This window comes from Balaenoptera ricei, chromosome 7 (assembly GCF_028023285.1).
Source record: "Balaenoptera ricei isolate mBalRic1 chromosome 7, mBalRic1.hap2, whole genome shotgun sequence".
Taxonomy (NCBI): domain Eukaryota; kingdom Metazoa; phylum Chordata; class Mammalia; order Artiodactyla; family Balaenopteridae; genus Balaenoptera; species Balaenoptera ricei.
The window spans coordinates 32,079,886-32,098,651 of NC_082645.1; the positions used below are offsets into that span (position 1 = coordinate 32,079,886).

General features: G+C 34.4%; 1 protein-coding gene across 1 annotated transcript in view; it reads right to left on the reverse strand.

Moving 5' to 3' along the window:
- LRP1B (LDL receptor related protein 1B) overlaps window positions 1-18,766 on the reverse strand; it is a 1,532,882-nt gene that overhangs the window by 653,824 nt on the left and 860,292 nt on the right. Inside the window, exons 23-26 of the mRNA XM_059927092.1 lie at window positions 14,362-14,559; window positions 12,646-12,850; window positions 3,570-3,734; window positions 3,038-3,282 (exon numbers count right to left, since the gene is read on the reverse strand). Of these exons, the coding sequence (XP_059783075.1) occupies window positions 3,038-3,282; window positions 3,570-3,734; window positions 12,646-12,850; window positions 14,362-14,559 (813 nt within the window). The remainder of the gene's footprint in view (window positions 1-3,037; window positions 3,283-3,569; window positions 3,735-12,645; window positions 12,851-14,361; window positions 14,560-18,766) is intronic.

Sequence of the window (18,766 nt, forward strand, 5' to 3'; positions counted from 1 at the left end):
CTGACTGAATTTCCTTTAGGAAATAGCAAGTTCTCATCATAGGTGGCATTCTCTCTAGTAGACTAGAGACTAGAATATCTGCCCTGAATTCTGGGAAAATATGTTACATTAGATCCATATAGTAAAAACTTCCTTATTTTATGCGAAGTGGAGAAGTCACATATAAATCATCTTTTAAGTAAAGATGTCAAGAAAATCTCCCCTCAACCAAATGAGTTACACTGAATGTCTCACTTCCTTTCTATATATATGAAATTGTCAGGAAAGCTCGGAAGTATCATGTTTCTTCCCTTTCTATGAATTTGCTAGGGATCATAACAACATGTGTAAATCAGACAGTTATTAAATGAAATACAATGATTCTATTTTGAGGGAGGGAAAAATATAATACATAGACCCAGGCCATTTTTCATGGTCCAATTCATTTAAATTTTTCCAAACATAAAAATTAAAGTTCCCACAAAAGACAGAAAAATGTGGGTACAAAACCATATAAGTACACATTTTTGCATTTATAACAATTAAAACCAATCCCATAAGTGTTTATGACTAGATACTCCTCCATACTGATGTAAGGTTTTAGAGAAGAATATCTTTTTTTTTTTCCATGAAGAGCTCCTCTTTTACTCTTATTATTTTGATTATATTTCTTTTTTTTTTCCTTTTTTTGTTTTTCTTTTTTAACATCTTTATTGGAGTATAATTGCTTTACAATGTTGTGTTAGTTTCTGCTGTATAACAAAGTGATTCAGCTATATGCATACGTATATCCCCATATCCCCTCCCTCTTGCATCTCCCTCCCACCCTCCCTATCTCACCCCTCTAGGTGGTCACAAAGCACCAAGCTGATCTCCCTGTGCTATGCAGCTGCTTCCACTAGCTATCTATTTTACATTTGGTAGTGTATATATGTCAGTGCTATTCTTTCACTTCGTCCCAGCTTACCCTTCCCCCTCCCTGTGTCCTCAAGTCCATTCTCTACATCTGCACTTTTATTCCTGTCCTGTCCCTAGGTTCATCAGAACCTTTTTTTTTTTATTCCATATATATGTTGGCATACTGTATTTGTTTTTCTCTTTCTGACTTACTTCACTCTGTATGACAGTCTCTAGGTCCATCCACCTCACTACAAATAACTCAATTTCATTTCTTTTTATGGCCGAGTAATATTCCATTGTATATATGTGCCACATCTTCTTTATCCATTCATCTGTCAATGGACACTTAGGTTGCTTCCATGTCCTGGCTTTTGTAAATAGTGCTGCAATGAACATTGGGGTGCATTTGTCTTTTTGAATTATGGTTTTTTCAGGGTATATGCCCAGTAGTGGGCTTGCTGGGTCATATGGTAGCTCTATTTTTAGTTTTTTTAAGGAATCTCCATACTGTTCTCCATGGTGGCTGTATCAGTTTACATTCCCACCAACACTGCAAGGGGGTTCCCTTTTCTCCACACCCTCTCTAGCACTTATTGTTTGTAGATTTTTTGATGATGGCCATTCTGACCGGTGTGAGGTGATACCTCATTGTGGTTTTGATTTGAATTTCTCTAATGATTAGTGATGTTGACCATCCTTTCATGTGTTTGTTGGCAATCTCTATGTCTTAGAGAAGAGTATCTTCTTTATTGTACTAGTGGCATATTCTGGTCAGAATCATGATTTCTTGCCTTATTTCAATTTAGTTACATCCAGTATATTTATTGAATACCTATTAGGCACAAAAATGACTAAGCTGTTTTCTCCCTTTAATGTCCTCATGCTTTGCAGGTCTGTAGGATGAAAGGAGTAGAGGAGCTAAGGGTAATAGGAAAGGATTAACGTGACTGCTCACATAATTTAGGGTGTGTAGAAAATCCCATGTGACAAAGAAGGATCAATTACATAAGAAAATTAAAAGTGAGAAATTTCTAGTTTCTGGAAAGATAACTAGATTTAATCAGAGTAAGTCAGAGAGAGAGCACAGAAAATTTTAGCAATGAGGACATTTTGGTAGGAGAAATAGTTTCAAGGGAGAATTAAGGCCAAATATTGAAGAAAGGCACAGGACAGACATAGAATTTTTCAACCACAGAGGTGAGTATTTTTAATCAAGTCTAAAATAAGACAATACCACATGAATTTAAAATAAGTCTTGAAGTGTGGTCCATAAGACCAGAAATGCCAAGGAAGTGGAAGATCTGCTTACTCTACACTGAAAGAGGGAGAAAAGGAGAAAAAGTATCCTCTTTGAGAAAGAGCTTGTCATTTGAGTATCATAAGTCTCAAACAAAAATATGCTAATGATAATGGGGACATTATTTGCATTGGAATGAGATTTCCATATGTTATGACATATATCATGATGAGGAAGAGTCAGGTAAGAGGTATAAAAGAATGAGCTGATGTTACACCGAATGGCCATGGTACCCTGGGGATAAAAAAACAAAAAAGAAAGAAAAAGAAATGTGAGGCTTAGAATTAACTCTGACAAGGATTGAGTGGAGGAAATGAAATCACAAAACCAAGGTAGAGATTACTATTGACCAAAATGTGGAATACATGTGGATAGGTAACACACATGTCCATATGAACTGAATTCTCTTAAAATAGAAAAGCTCAAAGCAGATGGTTTATCCTTTATTATACACTATTCCCTCTCTTCCCAATATACTGCACAGTGACCATTTGGGGGCCAACATAAATGTGTCCTTGGTGTCTTCCTTTAATTTACTGATCATATTTAGGTAATAGACTCCAAATCGGAAGACATTCCACAGCTTCCCACAGTATCTTTTACTGATGCAATAGCAGTGACTAAAAATTGGGGGACTTGGGTTAAAACACTTAATTTCTAAGATTTCTCTATTTGTGTGTAAAATAAATAAAAAGCAAAGAAAAAAATTCTGAGCTAATTAAAATAAAGGCTGGCACCACTTCCATCATACAATACATAAAATATTAATAACTGTTAACTTACAAAAGTTATTTTACAGTTTGAGTATTATATGATTAAGGTAAAAATATTTCTGGTGGTTAATTCATAACAAGCACTTACCCTGTGGCTGACGACTGGGATGGTATATCTGAAGGTCAAATGGCTGTGCACTAGTTTTCTGAATCACACTGACATTCTGCCCTGTCCACTTATTGGCTTTTGACAATGTGTTGGTCCTCCAGTCCGTCCAATAGACATCACTCCCATATAGAGACACAGCAAAGGGATGAGAAAGGTATTCATGACCTCGGATGATTTCTATCATGCCTGTTCCATCATACAGGGCTGAATAAATGGCATCTGACCTACAGAAAAGGAAACGCATCAGTAGTATATCAAAACTCATTCAAAGAGTCCAGTGATGTGCTTATACTATTTAGATAAATGACAAAAAATTTGCATAAAAAATATTTTATGGGCCTGTATCTGATTTGTAGAAACATTAAAAAAAGCCATCATAAGGAAAACAAACAAAAATCACCACTGATGTCAATGTGTGTATACATGATACGTGCACATGAGTACAATTTTTATTTTGTAAACATTATCTGAGGAAGGTAACAGAAAATAAAGAAAAAATCATTTTCTAAACCTGGCATCTGTCCAAACTATCCTTTTTTCAAAGTGGTCCACAGTGAGTCCATTAGGCCAAGCCCCTGTTTTCATGTCTTTGTAGATGGTTTTTCTCCCAGCACCACTCATGGAGGCAGATTCAATGCGAGGAAAGTTGGCATCCCAATCTGTCCAGAAAAGAATTCTGAAGAAAAGGAAAGAATGCTCTTGTTTCAGTCATTCATTTCACAAATATTTATGGAGTGTCTATGACATGCTAGGCACTGTCTAGGTAAACAATCACAAGAGAAACAGATGCATTATCTACCCTCACAGGGCTTAGAGTCCAGTGGGGGAGACTAAATAAACACATGAATATAAAATTACAGCAGCTGAAATATGTTCAAGAATAATTTTCTTATGATAGAGAATAGCATGTGCGTGATCTACTTAGAGAAGGTAATCAGGAAAAGAAAGCACTTTGAGGAGGTAATATTTACACTGAATCTGAGAAATGAGGAGAGCAGTATAAAGAGGAGGACATGAAAAATAAACAGCAGATACAAAAGCCCTAATGGGGGAAAAAAGTGGGTGACTGAGGAACAGAAATAAGGCCAATGTATCAGAAACGGGGCAGTGAGGAGGAAAGGGGAAGAAGGTGAGGTTGAAGAGGGTGATCTTATGGATCTTGCAGGGTAAAGTAATTATTTGGGATTTTATTCCAAGGGAATAAGAAGCACATTTAAGCAGGGGAGAAACATGATGTCATATACAAGTGGATTATAGAGAGGCAGGAGAATGGGTACATCAGGTGGTTATTTTAAAGGACCAGGCAAAGACGGTAGTGGTTTGGGATATGGTAATAGCAGTGAAGTGAATGGATTCAAGGAATATTTTGGAGGTAGAACTAAGTGCCAGGACTAAATGATAATTGGATGTAGGGAATGAAGTAGAGAACAGAAGCATGGATGACTGTCAGTTTCTTGTTTTGGCATACTCAGAGTAAGGACAGGCAGAGGGTGGGCAGGGAATCTATTAAGTGAAATGGGGAAAATGGAAGAGAAACAGATTTTAATAGCTGGGAATTGAGTGTGCATGGGTGTGGATAGCAATTGAAAGTTTAGTTTTGAATTTTTGGATCTTGAGATGTTAAGACATAAAAAAGGAGATTTCCAGGAACCTGTGTGGTACACCAAGGTGAAGTTCAGTGAAGGTGGCAGAGTTGGAGACATGAATTTGAAAGTATTCTGCATGGAGATGATATTTAGATTCACATGACTGGAACAGATCATATGACAGAGGATACAGAGGGGAAACAGAAGGATATCATATATTTTGATTTATACAAACATGCAGGTGTTATAATACAATTTATTTTTTACTAAATACTACTTGTAACTCTACAAATTCATGGTGTATAAACAGTTCCACACGATAGGCATCAAATGTTTCATGTTGTGCATTTGATTTCTAAGGCTATTAGGTAATAGATAGTTTATATTTCATTGACTGTGGCCTAAACTGCTGATGCATGTTTCTATAGTATTATAATATAGTTACACAACAATTCCACAATTATTACAACTAGCTAATGTTTGAGTGCTTACTATACGTTAAATACTATTTTCAGAGCTTTATATAGATTATCTCATTTAATCCACCATGAGACCATGGCTAAAGTTATCCATGTTTTACAGATGAGAAAACAAGCTTAGAGAAGTTAAATTACTTGACCAGGTTACATGGCCAGCAAGTGGCAGATGGAATTGGGAAACTGGATAGCTTAACTTCTGTTCTCATGCTTTTAACATCTAACTCTTTAATATCATGTCACTAAATAAAATAACAAAGGGAAAGCATTTGGTACTGGAGTAGGAACATGGTTGGTAATCAATAAATGGTAGTTGCCTTCTCTACCTTGGTAGTAGAACCAACCCAATGGACAGCATGGAGATTTGGGGAGGGAAAATGCAAAGAACTGGAGAGACAGTGACAGTCCAACAAATTTTCCTATTATCAGTTCTGACAACATTTTGGTCAGAAGTGGTAAAGTTACTGGTAAAAATAAATTTGTTTTCATTGTAATTGTATATAGCCTTGCTATTTTGCAATTCTTCCATTACTATGAATGATCCTTAGGTATATGAATTTGGTGGATATCTTGGAAAAATGAAACAATCCTCTGGAACAAAATTCAATTCAAACTTTCTTCTCTTTTAAAAAATTTATTATATCCATTTAAGGAAATGTGGAGTAATGTAAACTAAGTATTCATTATGACTTCAGTTTTTGAGAGGTATATAATCTCTTATAGGATATGGGAATTACAAATATGAAGTGATTAGAAGACAATACAAAACATTATAGAATAAATTTAATAAGTATGTGTGCTAAAGGCATGTGTGGTCAAGAAGATATTGACCTTCTTGATGAGCAGGTTCCCATACAACTTAAGTACTAGACCTTCAAAAAAATGTCATTAAATAATTGTGTCAGCGTTGAATGGTGGCAATGCATATGTTTTTGCATCAGACAAGCTTGGAATCAAATTTTCGATCTGTCACTGACTCCAGCGTACTTAATCTCAGCCTCCGTTTGCTCATCTGTAAATAAAAACTCTAATAGTACCACTGATCGGAGTATTTGATGAGGTAATGGATGTAAACAATTTAACACACAGAATGGCTAGCACATAGAAACATTTGTGTTTACACAAGCATCCACACACATATTCAGAGAGAATATTCTTTTAAAGGCAAAATTCAAAGTCATTCCAAACTATTAAAGAAATGGAGAGAGAGAGAGAGAGAGAGACAGACAGACAGACAGACAGACACACACACACACACACACACACACACAGAGGGAGAGAAAGAATGAGAATTAATACTAATGTCAATGTTTAAATGTTACAACAGCATGTATGTGAAGGTAGATTAGTTTTATAAAGTAAGCATGAGTCAAAGCCATGGGAAAAAAATTCAGAGGAGTAGGTCATAGAATAGGTTTATCTCACAGAATATCTCTTATAAAATGAGCTTATATTTAAAAAAAAAAGTTTTTGTTTCATTAGCATCTTTAGGAGTTTCCATAGCTCTGGTGGTGGGAGTATATCCACAAAAACAATATCTAAATCATTCATCGTTTAACCACCAAATATTTGAATAAGTTACATAAACTGTTGGGGAAGGATAAAGATGAACATTAATATATCAGAGGACAATGTATTTATAATTGTTGAAGCTGGGTGATAGATACGAGGGAATTTATTTTACAATTCCTTTTATTTTGTATATTTAAAAATTTCTAAAATAAAAGTTTAAAAGTGTAACTAACCCAAAATTAAGTAAATAGATAATTTTTAAAAATGTACCAGAGAACATTTATAAAATCTTATTGTTGGGAATTTTTTTCTGAAAAGACTAAAGTTTAAGAATAGGATTGTTTTGTATGAGAAAGTGCTAATTATCTGGAAATATCAGTACTATATATTGCTTCTAAGTTATCACATATGTAATCTGTTCTAATTAAATAAAAAATAAAACAAAGGTTAATTAATATAAAGCTGGTAGGCTATTTGGTTAAGTAGTTGAATGCCTTTCTTGAAAACGATGAATATGAAATGAATTATGTGTCTCACTTCAAATTTAATTTTGGATGCACACAACTTTTCACTGACACCAGGTTGTTACTTATCAGCTTCCCTTTAAACGTAACATTAAAAAATTAAGGTTATTTGAAGAAACAAGACCAACCTAGCATCGATTAAATTTATGATGATATTTTGACAAACAAGGTAAAGTAGAGAGATTTCCAAGTTTGAAAAAGATTAGGAAAAATAATCCCTGAAGACAAACACAGTGAATTTGAGAGTCATAGGTAGTCTGAGTATGTGTGGATAAGATCCCACTAGATCTAGAGAACATTGTACTCCACACTCTGGATTGATGACCCAAAGACTTCTGAAACACTGTCTTTTGCCTGTATAACAAATAGAGAATTGGTGTCTCTCTTTTAACTTTCTACCTTCTTCTGCCTTATGTGGTTGCAGCAATTCCCAACATGCATATAAGTAACCCTGCAACTCTGCATGCTCTATATGTAGGTTTACCAGAAACAGACACTGTAGACTTTCAAATGCATGTTTCCAGTGGACAAAAATGTATGGCTTGGGACACTCTGAGGAATTATAAAATAAGCGGTCCCTTCATTTCTTCACTAAACATAGCAGCATTAAGCTGTTTCTTCTGCAGTGGTCACTAGAGTCCTATCTTTTGTTAATTTAGGTGGGAAATTTCCAACACTTTTTATAAAATACATGTGCTAGAATTAGTTCCCCTAAAAATGTTCTTAACCTTGACAATAGTCAGTTAACAATCAATTTTAAAAGTTGATTTCAAGGATCATTGTTTCATAAAATTCTAGGCACTCTTTTGTACACTTTACAATGTGGTATTTTAAAAGAATCATTTTTCCCTTATTACTTTCTTTTTTGGTTAAAATGTATTAGCATTTCAATGACTGCATTATTTCTTCAAGTATACAAAGACTGGATATCCCTTCTTACAGGACTTATGGAAATGTTCAACCATGATTGCTTTTAAAAAAGAGACTACAGTCTACTGGTTCTATAGTTCCTGCATTCACAGGTTAGTCTGTATCAGGATTAAATTGGGTAAATGGACCATGAACAACTTGTACCACTACGGGCATGAAAGAGCTATTATAATCTATCAGGTCAAGGTGCAGAAGGTGAAAATAAAGGATCTTGGCAAAAAAAAGAGGCTACTTATCTATAATCTTTAGGCCTTCTGAAACCAACAATGTTATTAGTTTCAGTTAGAAATGCTCCCAGATAAAATTAAAATTTTATTTAGATGTCTCACTAGTCTTCACAATTACTATATCTGCTTTCACCAACTGCAATGGTTATAGCAGAGTCCATTTATTACGACAAATGAAAACTAAATATCAGCAAAGAAGCAGGAAGACACCATGCAGTTACAGGAGCATAAAAGCAATGAAAGTTCAAGAACTGAAGTGAGTACCCTGTAGATTCTGAACTCCCTGGTGCTTGTTACTCCCTAATAATAAGCTTGATGTTTAGAGGAGATTCATGTACTCTTTCAGGTCACCTCAGCAATAAGTGTATTCCTTTAAAATGGAATGAAAGAAAAATAGCTCCTCCCTAAGATTCCCAATTTAGCATCTTGGAATAACTTGTCACTTGGGACACTGGGTGAAAACCCAGAATACTGAAGGAATGTGACATGATAGCAAACATGTCTTATAATGTAAAATGAAGGTCTGTGGATTCTATGTTGAGGAAGCAAAGTATTGATTAAAACATTTCTTTTTTGAGATTTGTAAAAAAAGGTCACAAAGACCTTGACTGCTTCAGAAGATCATGTGATATAAACGTGTTTTATGGGGTTAATGTTATAGCCTGCTTTTTATCTCAGCTGTGCTGAGGGAACAAAGTGGCTGGTTGCAAACTTTTTCTTTCATTCATTATTGTCAAAGAAGATGATAGTATTGCCCATTATTGTATTTTACTGTATACTTCACTCTTTAAGGTGTATCCTTGAGTTCCAGTAAGTTTCATGTAAATTAAAGGGCTATTCATATGCATTAATTTATTGAACAAGCACTTTGAGCACAATTATATATATCAAGGGCAGTGAAGGATTTCATAGACATGGAAGCAACTCTGCCATCAGAAAGCTTATGATCTAGTAGGAAAGGTAATAGCATTTACACAAACCACATTTCTCGAAAAATTATCCAGTGGGTTTATCCTAAAATAAAAATTTTCAAAAACTGTTTAAATGTCTTTGGAGCTCCTATAATTTTGATTCACAGCTTTTTTACCTATTTCATCAATAATGTGAGAAATAGGGGAATACTTATTTTTACTAGTCTCTCAGCCTACTTTATGAAAGGTCCAATGTTTAAAAATGTCTATGAACTTTTCACCAAAATATCCCATAAACCTGAAAATAAATTTTAATATTTGCACTACATTTTAAAAATTTAATTGCTAATTTTAAATTTAAATTTACAACTGGGCTCTAAAGGTATTTACATGAACCTCATATTTAACCATTGTCAATCCTTTATAAAATAATTTTTAATAATAAAAATTCTATCATATCATATGATACCAAAACCTGTCAAACTTTTAATTTATTCCTAGAGTTAGTGAATTGGTACTGCCATTTGAACTTTGGTCATTTACACCAGAAACAATTTTACAAGTGTTATTTCTTCACCCATTAAATAAAATTATTACCACTGTAATTATCTTAATTAGCCTCACAATTTCATAGTAGCAATGGAGGACATCAACTTTCTCAGGAGCATTATCAAGTTTTCCCTCCTCAGAGACTAGCTTTCTATACTAACTTTCAACTCTTAGAGAACATTTTACTTCTGGAAATCCCCTTATATCACTGAAATAGTGCCTGATATTTTCATTTAAATAGCATTTGTGGGTTGCGTGTCTTTTGCATTTCTGTTTTCTTTTTCTCTTCTCAGGTTGGCTATTCCCCAAACAAGCTGAGATAAATAAGTTTATTCTAAGCATTGTCAGTTCCAAGCTACAGGAAAAGAAGCTTCAATTCCCAGATCTACTGCTTTGCTTGATCAGACTATTTTCAAAATTTTTATACACCTGTTTTATTTATTTGTTTTTACTCTCTGTGTGTCGTTTGTTTTTTTGGGAAGCAGTTCTCCTACCATGTTGGTATACTTGCTAAAATTACAACTTTCTCCAAAATACCACTTTCCCTTATACAGAAAGTTCCTCATGCAGATAAGGTGCTGGTACAACGTAGATAGGTCAAATAGGTGAAAAGTTCACACCAGTAGCTGTTACACTGAGGGTAAAAACCTCTGTTGATGATGGACCTCTGTGGGAAGTAAAGGGTCAAGATTGGCAATCTACTCGTAACCTCAGGGAGAGTCTGTTTGAAAAAGGGAATTTCTCATTAGACACAGATGACCTCTTCCTAGTGAACTGTTATTACAGGAGGTAATGAGTGAAATGGGCAAAGCGTAAACCATGTAAACTGGAGGACATACCTCCAGGCTAAAAGATACAACTGCCTTACTTCACTCTGTATGACAGTCTCTAGGTCCATCCACGTCACTACAAATAACTCAATTTCATTTCTTTTTATGGCTGAGTAATATCTCATTGTATATATGTGCCACATCTTCTTTTCCATTCATCTGTCGATGGACACTTAGGTTGCTTCCATGTTCTGGCTATTGTAAATAGAGCTGCAATGAACATTGGGGTGCATGTGTCTTTTTGAACTATGGTTTTCTCAGGGTATATGCCCAGTAGTGGGATTGCTGGGTCATATGGTAGTTCTATTTTTAGTATTTTAAGGAACCTCCATACTGTTCTCCATAGTGGCATGGACTTATATACACTACCAAATGTAAAATAGATAGCTAATGGGAAGCAGCCGCATAGCACAGGGAGATCAGTTCAGTGATTTGTAACCACCTAGAGGCGTGGGGTAGGGAGGGTGGGAGGGAGATGCAAGAGGGAGGGGATATGGGGATGTATGTATATGTATAGCTGATTCACTTTGTTATAAAGCAGAAACTAACACACCACTGTAAAGCAATTATACTCCAATAAAGATGTTAAAAAAAAAAAAAAAAAAGATACAATTGCCGCTCTGTTGATTGTGGCCGGATCTCCCTACTTTTTTGAAAGAAGCCAGAAATCCAGAGTTGTATGCAAAATCTTTCAATATTTTAAATTTTGGCAACTAATTCAAATAAATGTCAAACTCTGTGGAAGATAAAACAAACACAGCAATGAGAGTTGCCAGTTCGGAGCCTTGCTCTAGACAAGCTGCCTTATCCCTTTAATTTCTGTATCTGAATGGAGTAAAAGGAAAACAAACAGACTTCCCAATCTATTGATTTCTGGGTCTTGGGCATAAACCAGTACACAAAGCAGAGAGTGTGGGCCAGGAAGCTGACTTAAACACAAGGCTCCCTTTTCTCTCTTCTACATCTCGTTAAAGTCCCTCCTGGCTGACTCCCCCCTCGCCTTGGTCCTCCCTAGATTTTGTATTACTTAAAGGTACAGAGCCCAAAAAAAATTTCCTTTCTACCATCCTTTAGACTTGACAATGATTTGGGATTAACAAAATAAATACCAAATAAATAAACAATTAACAGCAATAGCAAAGCATTCTCATGTAGATGAGTTATATATTATCTTCTACATTTTCCCAGCTCCTCAAAACAACCTAATTATAAAGAAATTATTATCCCTGATTTACAAAAGAGAAAACTGAAATCTAAGGGAAGATAATACACGTGAGTAGACTTCCCAGAGGATAAATGACTGAGCAGCTCTGGAACCCTTGTTTTCTAGCTCCAAATCCACTGTCTCTCTTCTGCTCTTTCAGAAAGGAACACAGGGAAACAGTGGGGGCAATAACCTGAATTATACATTTGACCTTGTTTTCCAGAATCATGTGTCTTGTCTTTCAAATATCCCAAAAGTTAGCATCTCAATACTGGACTCTTTCAAGCTTATTCTAATTTTCTTTCAAACTAACTCCAAGTATATACAAATATCAATACAAATAAAGGGTGAGGTGGTTAACATCTGTGACTGTTTGGACCAAAGACTGGTCCACGGTTTGCAACCCTTAGAAACAATTACAGCATCTCTTTGGCAGGTCAAAAAGAAATTCATTAAATTATTGCTTCAAAATAGAGTTACAATAGCTTCCAAAAGGGTGTAATGCCCATATTTAGAAAAAAAAAAAAGTTCTATCCTCTAAAAGTACCTATGTAAGCAATCCTATAACAAAATTCATGGTAACAAACTAAAACTGGTTGAGATATATCTATATCTATATAGATATATATACACACACAAATTATGTATGTATATAATTGTATGTGTACATATAAACACACACATACATACACAACTATGCACAAGTATATACACACACATATTTACATGCATAAAATAAGCACTATGACTCATAATTTATGAGATAATTGAATTCAGTATTAATTTGAAAGATTAATTTTTATGCCAAAGTGAATCTGTGAAAGGCAAACTTCTTTACCCATATCTTGGGTCCAAAGCGATGGCCCTGGGGTGTTCCATAGCTCCTGCTATGAGTGTAGTTCTCAAGGAACCATCTAGTCTGGCCACTTCGATTTGGTCCAGATTGCTGTCTATCCAGTATATGTTGCCTGCTATCCAGTCAACTGTTAGTCCTTCTGGGGTAGCCAGGCCATGCTCCACAATCACTTCAATAGCACTGACACCTACAAAAAAAAGAGAAACCAACACTTGCACCCATTCAAGGAACCTGTTAAGCGCAAAGGAAAAGGCCTACTTATTAGCAATATGAAGTATTTAACATTATATTAACCTTGAGAGATACAGTGCAAAAGTGTTACCTGGCACAGAGGAAACTAAGAAGGCCCCAAACTGAGAATCACTGATCTTTCCCAGCAGAGTTTTTTAATCTCTTAAATCCTTTCAGTGACAGTATAACAGAATTTTTAAACAACTCTGAGGCTAATAACAATGTTTAGGTTGCAAAAAAGTTATTTCGTGCTTCTGACTTTTTAGTCAGAACAAGGGATTTTGGAAATAATAATGATGTGCTGGTTAAAATTGGTGCAATTTAATTCAAACGTTGATCTTCAGGGGTAGAATAAAAAGAAAAAGTCCACCTGGGGCAACATGCATCATAGCTAGTCAGCACCCACTCTCTTTTTGAAGCATGCCTGATAAGATCACTCTTGCTGCATTTAACCTTAACAAAAGCCCCAAATCACCCACCTCCACACCATAAGCCAAGTTTTATGGCTTGCATGTTATATCCTGCAAGCCATAAGACTTGCAGGATATAACATGTTTGCAAATAAAAGAAGAAGGCAGTAGTGTGGTCTAAATAAAAATAAGCAATTTGGTAATACCCAGCACTGTTCTTATTTATCCATTCCTTAATTTATTTTGGAATTAAATATATATATATTTAAAAAACAATCCTTTTTCTAATAGGATAGCTCTTTATAATTTATGACATTGTCAGTGCTTTTGTTAGACTTTTTAATAGTGTGGTTTTTTGAACAGTTAACCATCTAAAGTCATGGATCTAAATCCATCATTTGAAGTCAGTATCTTGCAATATGACACAGGACACAAACTCACAGATCATAATTATATAGTGTGTTCAAATACTATATTTTTCCAAAATTGTATAGGTGATTTAAGGAGGAATTTAAATGGTGATAGAAATACCTGGCCTTCGGAATGCTACACAGATCTAAAATTTTCAAGAGAATTATTACATATATTTATCTCAAGGCCTTGCTACTAAAGAATGGCCTAGATTGGAGAAAAGAGATGTCAAATCATGGGAAAAAAATATTTAGCTCATATTTGTAATCTTTGTAATAATTCATTATTTCTTTGAATTATGGTGAAAGGTGAAAACCAAATAAAAAACAAGCTATGTTAACTGACAAAAATATGACTACTAGTATGTAGGAGACAATGCTTTTTTTTCTTGTAAATAAATTTCTTCACCGAATATGCGTGACAAAGTTCACAACTTGAAAATGGTGTGAACAGTACAGGCCTTCACCACTTCCCTCCCCTATCTTCACACATATACTTCACATCCCTGGCTTTACACATATGAGGGAGAAGATGAAGAACCAAAGGCCAAAGATTAATCAAAATTCCTTCTGATTACAGCATATTTTTCTGGAATTTTCAGTTAGAAATCAATCTGAACATTAAGTCAACATTGTAATAGATGTACCTCCACTTTCAGAAAGCTTGCCCCGGTATATTCTGTCTTCTACAACATCTGTCCAATAAAGTAAACTTTGATTGAAGTGAAAATCAAGTGCTATTGTGTTTCTCAATCCAGGAACAAGTAAACTATAGTCTCTTTTATGAAGATCAATCCTTCTGATCTCATGGCGAATAGAAAAGATGATGAATGCTTCAAAAGGATCTGAAAATAAATTTATTTTAATAGGCTTATGAAAATATTTATAGGCTTAGTAAGTGGAATAAAGTGCTTGAGGTCAAAATCCATTTATTTAAAAGTATTATTATGTAATTTTCTGTCACTAAAGGAACAATTTCTTTCAATCCAAAATGTAAAAGAAACTTGAAAAACTTAGGTTTATTTGTATTTATTAAAATAACATATAAATGTGTTTTTATTCTTTGAATTTTTGTACACCTGATTCTGATTTTAAAATACAAGAATTGTTGCAATTCCAAGACAAAATGTAAGACTTTCTGTTTTAATGTAGTCTTAGCTGACAATCTAAACTTCAGAAACATCACCATAGGAACTGCTAAGAGGTGAATAAAACTAATGCTGCCACTCTTAGCCCATCACATGACTCTAGATCCACAAAGGAGAGAGATTCAACAAAAAACAATTATTGGGCTGATAATTAGTGAATACTCTCCATGAGGGAAGATGGTGGCTCTCTCCACAACCCAAGAAAATCATGTCTACAACTTTTCCCCCACTAGTTTTTAATCCTGGACCAGGCCTGAGTAGGGAGAAATAGAAGAAGCTTTGAAAACAAATATGAGATTAAAGTTTTATATTTTTGTACCTAAAAGAAAGAATCTTTAATACCCAAAAGTTACAGAAATTATATTATCATTTTGAAAATGTACTAAGTCCTATACCAACTACCATTGGACATACTAATATGGGTTAGACATGAATTCACTTGATGCATATACATTTTGAGGGAGGGATCCAGGCTCACAAAGATTTCTCCTGTTTCCATGTTAGTGCCACCCTTTTGTGCTTTTCTTTAGGGAAATTGGTTTTCCTATCCCAAGTCTATACATGTCTGTGAATGTGAGCTGTTATAATTATCCCAGGCCAAAGTGGTTGGCTCAAGAGGTGGATGTGAGATCTAAGTCAGGAAGACGGGTTTGTAAAATTCCAGAGAAGTTTTCAAGGTGAGGGGAAAGAGTCTCTTTTCTTCTATGGTCACAGATTTCTCAGCCTAGTGTGGTCAGTTCATGTCCTTGAAGTTTCTGTAAGTCTACTCGTGGTATTGTAGGAGAAGAGAAAAAAAAAGCCTCAGAAACAGAAGCAGTGATGACCAGGGGAGAGACCATGATGTCCTAAGGACATTTAAATCCGTAGTTCCAATTACCCCTAAGACTAGCTCCTTCCTTCAAATCCCCTATACATTTCTCATACTTTCAGTATATGAGCCAATGCACTTAACTCTATATTCAACTTCATTTGAACTGGGATTTTGTCAATTGCAACCAGGTTTACTGTTCTTATTAATCTTATTTCCTCAGAGAGGTCTTTCCTGATCAGTTATCTAATAAAAGCACACTTCCATTATTCTATATCATCATAGCCTGTTTATTTTTTTTGAGGTACACTTTAAAATCAATATTTCCTTGTTTGCCATTGATCTTCCTCACTGGATTATAAACTCTCTTAAACAGGGATCTCACCTGTCTTGCTCATTATACTGTCCCTAACACCTAGCACCAGGGAATACATAGTACATACCAGGTATTAGATTAGAAGGTGCTGGCTGCCCTTGGTGGAGGGAAGTCTCCTGCCATTTTTTTTTCACTGGAGGTGAATCTACTTTAGGGAGCTCTGCCCAGCACATTAAATAAATGTGTTTTGAGTGATTAAATGTGGAGAAGAGTTGAATCCATCTTAAGAGACCATGTGACAGCTAGCATGGGAGACATGCTGCCACAATCAGCAGAGTCATCTACCTGCCCTTCAGCTGATCACAGAGTATAAGCAAGCCTGGCCACGACCATAAGAACTGCCCAGAAATCCTGAGAATTTGTGAGCAAACATTATGTATATTGTTGATATAATACCTAATATCATTTAGGTATTATGGTTATTTATTGCATGGTATTGTGGTGTTTATTGTACAACATTACTGTGATAATAGCTAACTGATACAAGATACCAAACATGTACAAAATAACCAGTTCCAGAAAGCTCCCAATAGAACAAGTACTCATAAAATTTAAAATCCAAAATTTAGCGTTTTTAAAGTAAAAAAAATAAAATAAGGTTGTGTTAGATGCACAGTTGTTTAAAAGAAATAATATCTAATTTTGGATCAGCAATCCTTATTTGATTACCTGCTTTGGCTATGAAACAACTATTAGCTTAGAAACATTCTTTATCTTTTCAGGAATTAAATGTCCTTACCTGTAAAATGAGGTTAACAATAACCACCTTTCAATCTAATTTAAACTGTTGCTATCAGAATCCAATTAGATGATGTATGCAAATTTGTTTTATAAGCTGAAAATCATCACAGTAAACACAAATGTAGCGGTAAGTGTGATGTAGTCAGCAAGTAACAGACTTGGAGTCAGAAACTGTGGGTTTAAGACAGAGCTCTGCTATCAACTAGCTGTATAAATTTGAGAAATTTACTCAGACCCTCTGATCCTCAATATTTTAATTTACAAAGTGTATAACATACTAAGTTATCAGGATAATTGACAATTAAAAGTGTGAATACTTAATAATATCTTAATAAATATTTAATAATTATTATGACTATTAAGTTCCAGAAATCGCTCAAAGGAATAAGCAAAAGAGGTACTGGGTAAGAGAAAAGGTTGGATGATGACACATCAAAAATAGTCAGATATTTCTTAGCATGTGCTGAAACTAGGGACGTTACAGCTCTGAAGAGCCTCCCCTTCCTTTGGCTTATAGTTTGTTTGCCCTTAGTTAAGTAGTAAATTGTAGGTGCAGCAGCTACTTGCTAGAGAAGCTTATATTGAATAATGTTAAAAAACACATAGTTTTTAAATCACAAAATGACTGCTTCTTCAAAAGTATCTACTTTTCTTACATACATAAATATATGTGTTATTTTATTTTTAGTATGCTAGAATGAGGAAAGCCTTTCTGAGTTTGATACAAATCATAGAAGACCTAAAGAAAAGAATGACATTTAATGTTACTGAAGAAATTGTAGGAGAAAAACAATGTAAAATATGTCAAAAGACAAAAGGCAAACTGGGTAAAATATCTGCAATATAATAAAGGATTAAATTATTTAATACATATGAGCTCCTACAAATTGACAAGGAAAAATACTCACATGAATAACGGGGCAAAGGGTATTAAAAAGAAAATTCAAAGAAAGGAAAATATAAACAACTTTGAAATTTTAAAAAGTATTCAATTTCTGTCATAAAATGATAAATGGATTTTAAAACTCTGAAAATATTTGATAAGACACTGTTTTGATTAAAATGTAGACAAAAAGCACTCTGGTATATTGATAACGAAAATATAACCCCTAAGTAGAGTCACTGTGCAATATTCCATCAAAAGTTTATATATATATATATATATATATATATACACTATTTGATCAAGTAGGTCCATTTGTAAAGATAGAGTTGTACATATGAAAATTTGCAGATGAGGATGGAAATCCTTTGCAATATTATTTCTGGTAGCAAAAGATTAAGCAACATTAATGTTCATCAATAGATGGCTGCATAAATAATGTATGATAGTCACAGAGTATAATATTATAAAGCCACGTAAATGAATGTGATTAATATGCATGTGCTGATGTGGAATAATTTCCAATATTTTGTAAGTTGATAACAGCAAGATGTGAACCGTGTGCATGATATGCTACCATTTAAGTTAAAAATAAAAGATTTTTCTAGACCTATGTGATGGTAAATCACAGAATACATCTTGAAAGATTAATGAAGGAATGCTGTTACTTCTGCCATGGGAACTGGTGATGAGTTCAGCAGTGGGAAGAAAACTAAGTTTTACTTTATTCTGCATAGGTTCATTTTGTTTTTTAGCATTTGCATATATTTCCTACGTAAATTAATTATTTTTCTGAATGAAATTTTGAACTAGTAATAGAAGAAATTTCATATCGGCTTCTAAGAAATACTCATAAATAAAACAAGGATTGTTTGGGCATGACATATATGTTGAGCAAGGTAATTCAGTATAACGAATACTGTAAAACATGCTTTCCCTTCAGGAGAATTCATATTTAAGAGATCGTTTACTGCTCTTACTTTCATGCTCTATTTGAGAAAGTATATTCTCTTGAACCAAAAATTATTGCCTTCTCTGTTACAACTGAGTAGAAAGAAATTTTATAATAGAAGACCTGGATTCTACTCTTGCCTCT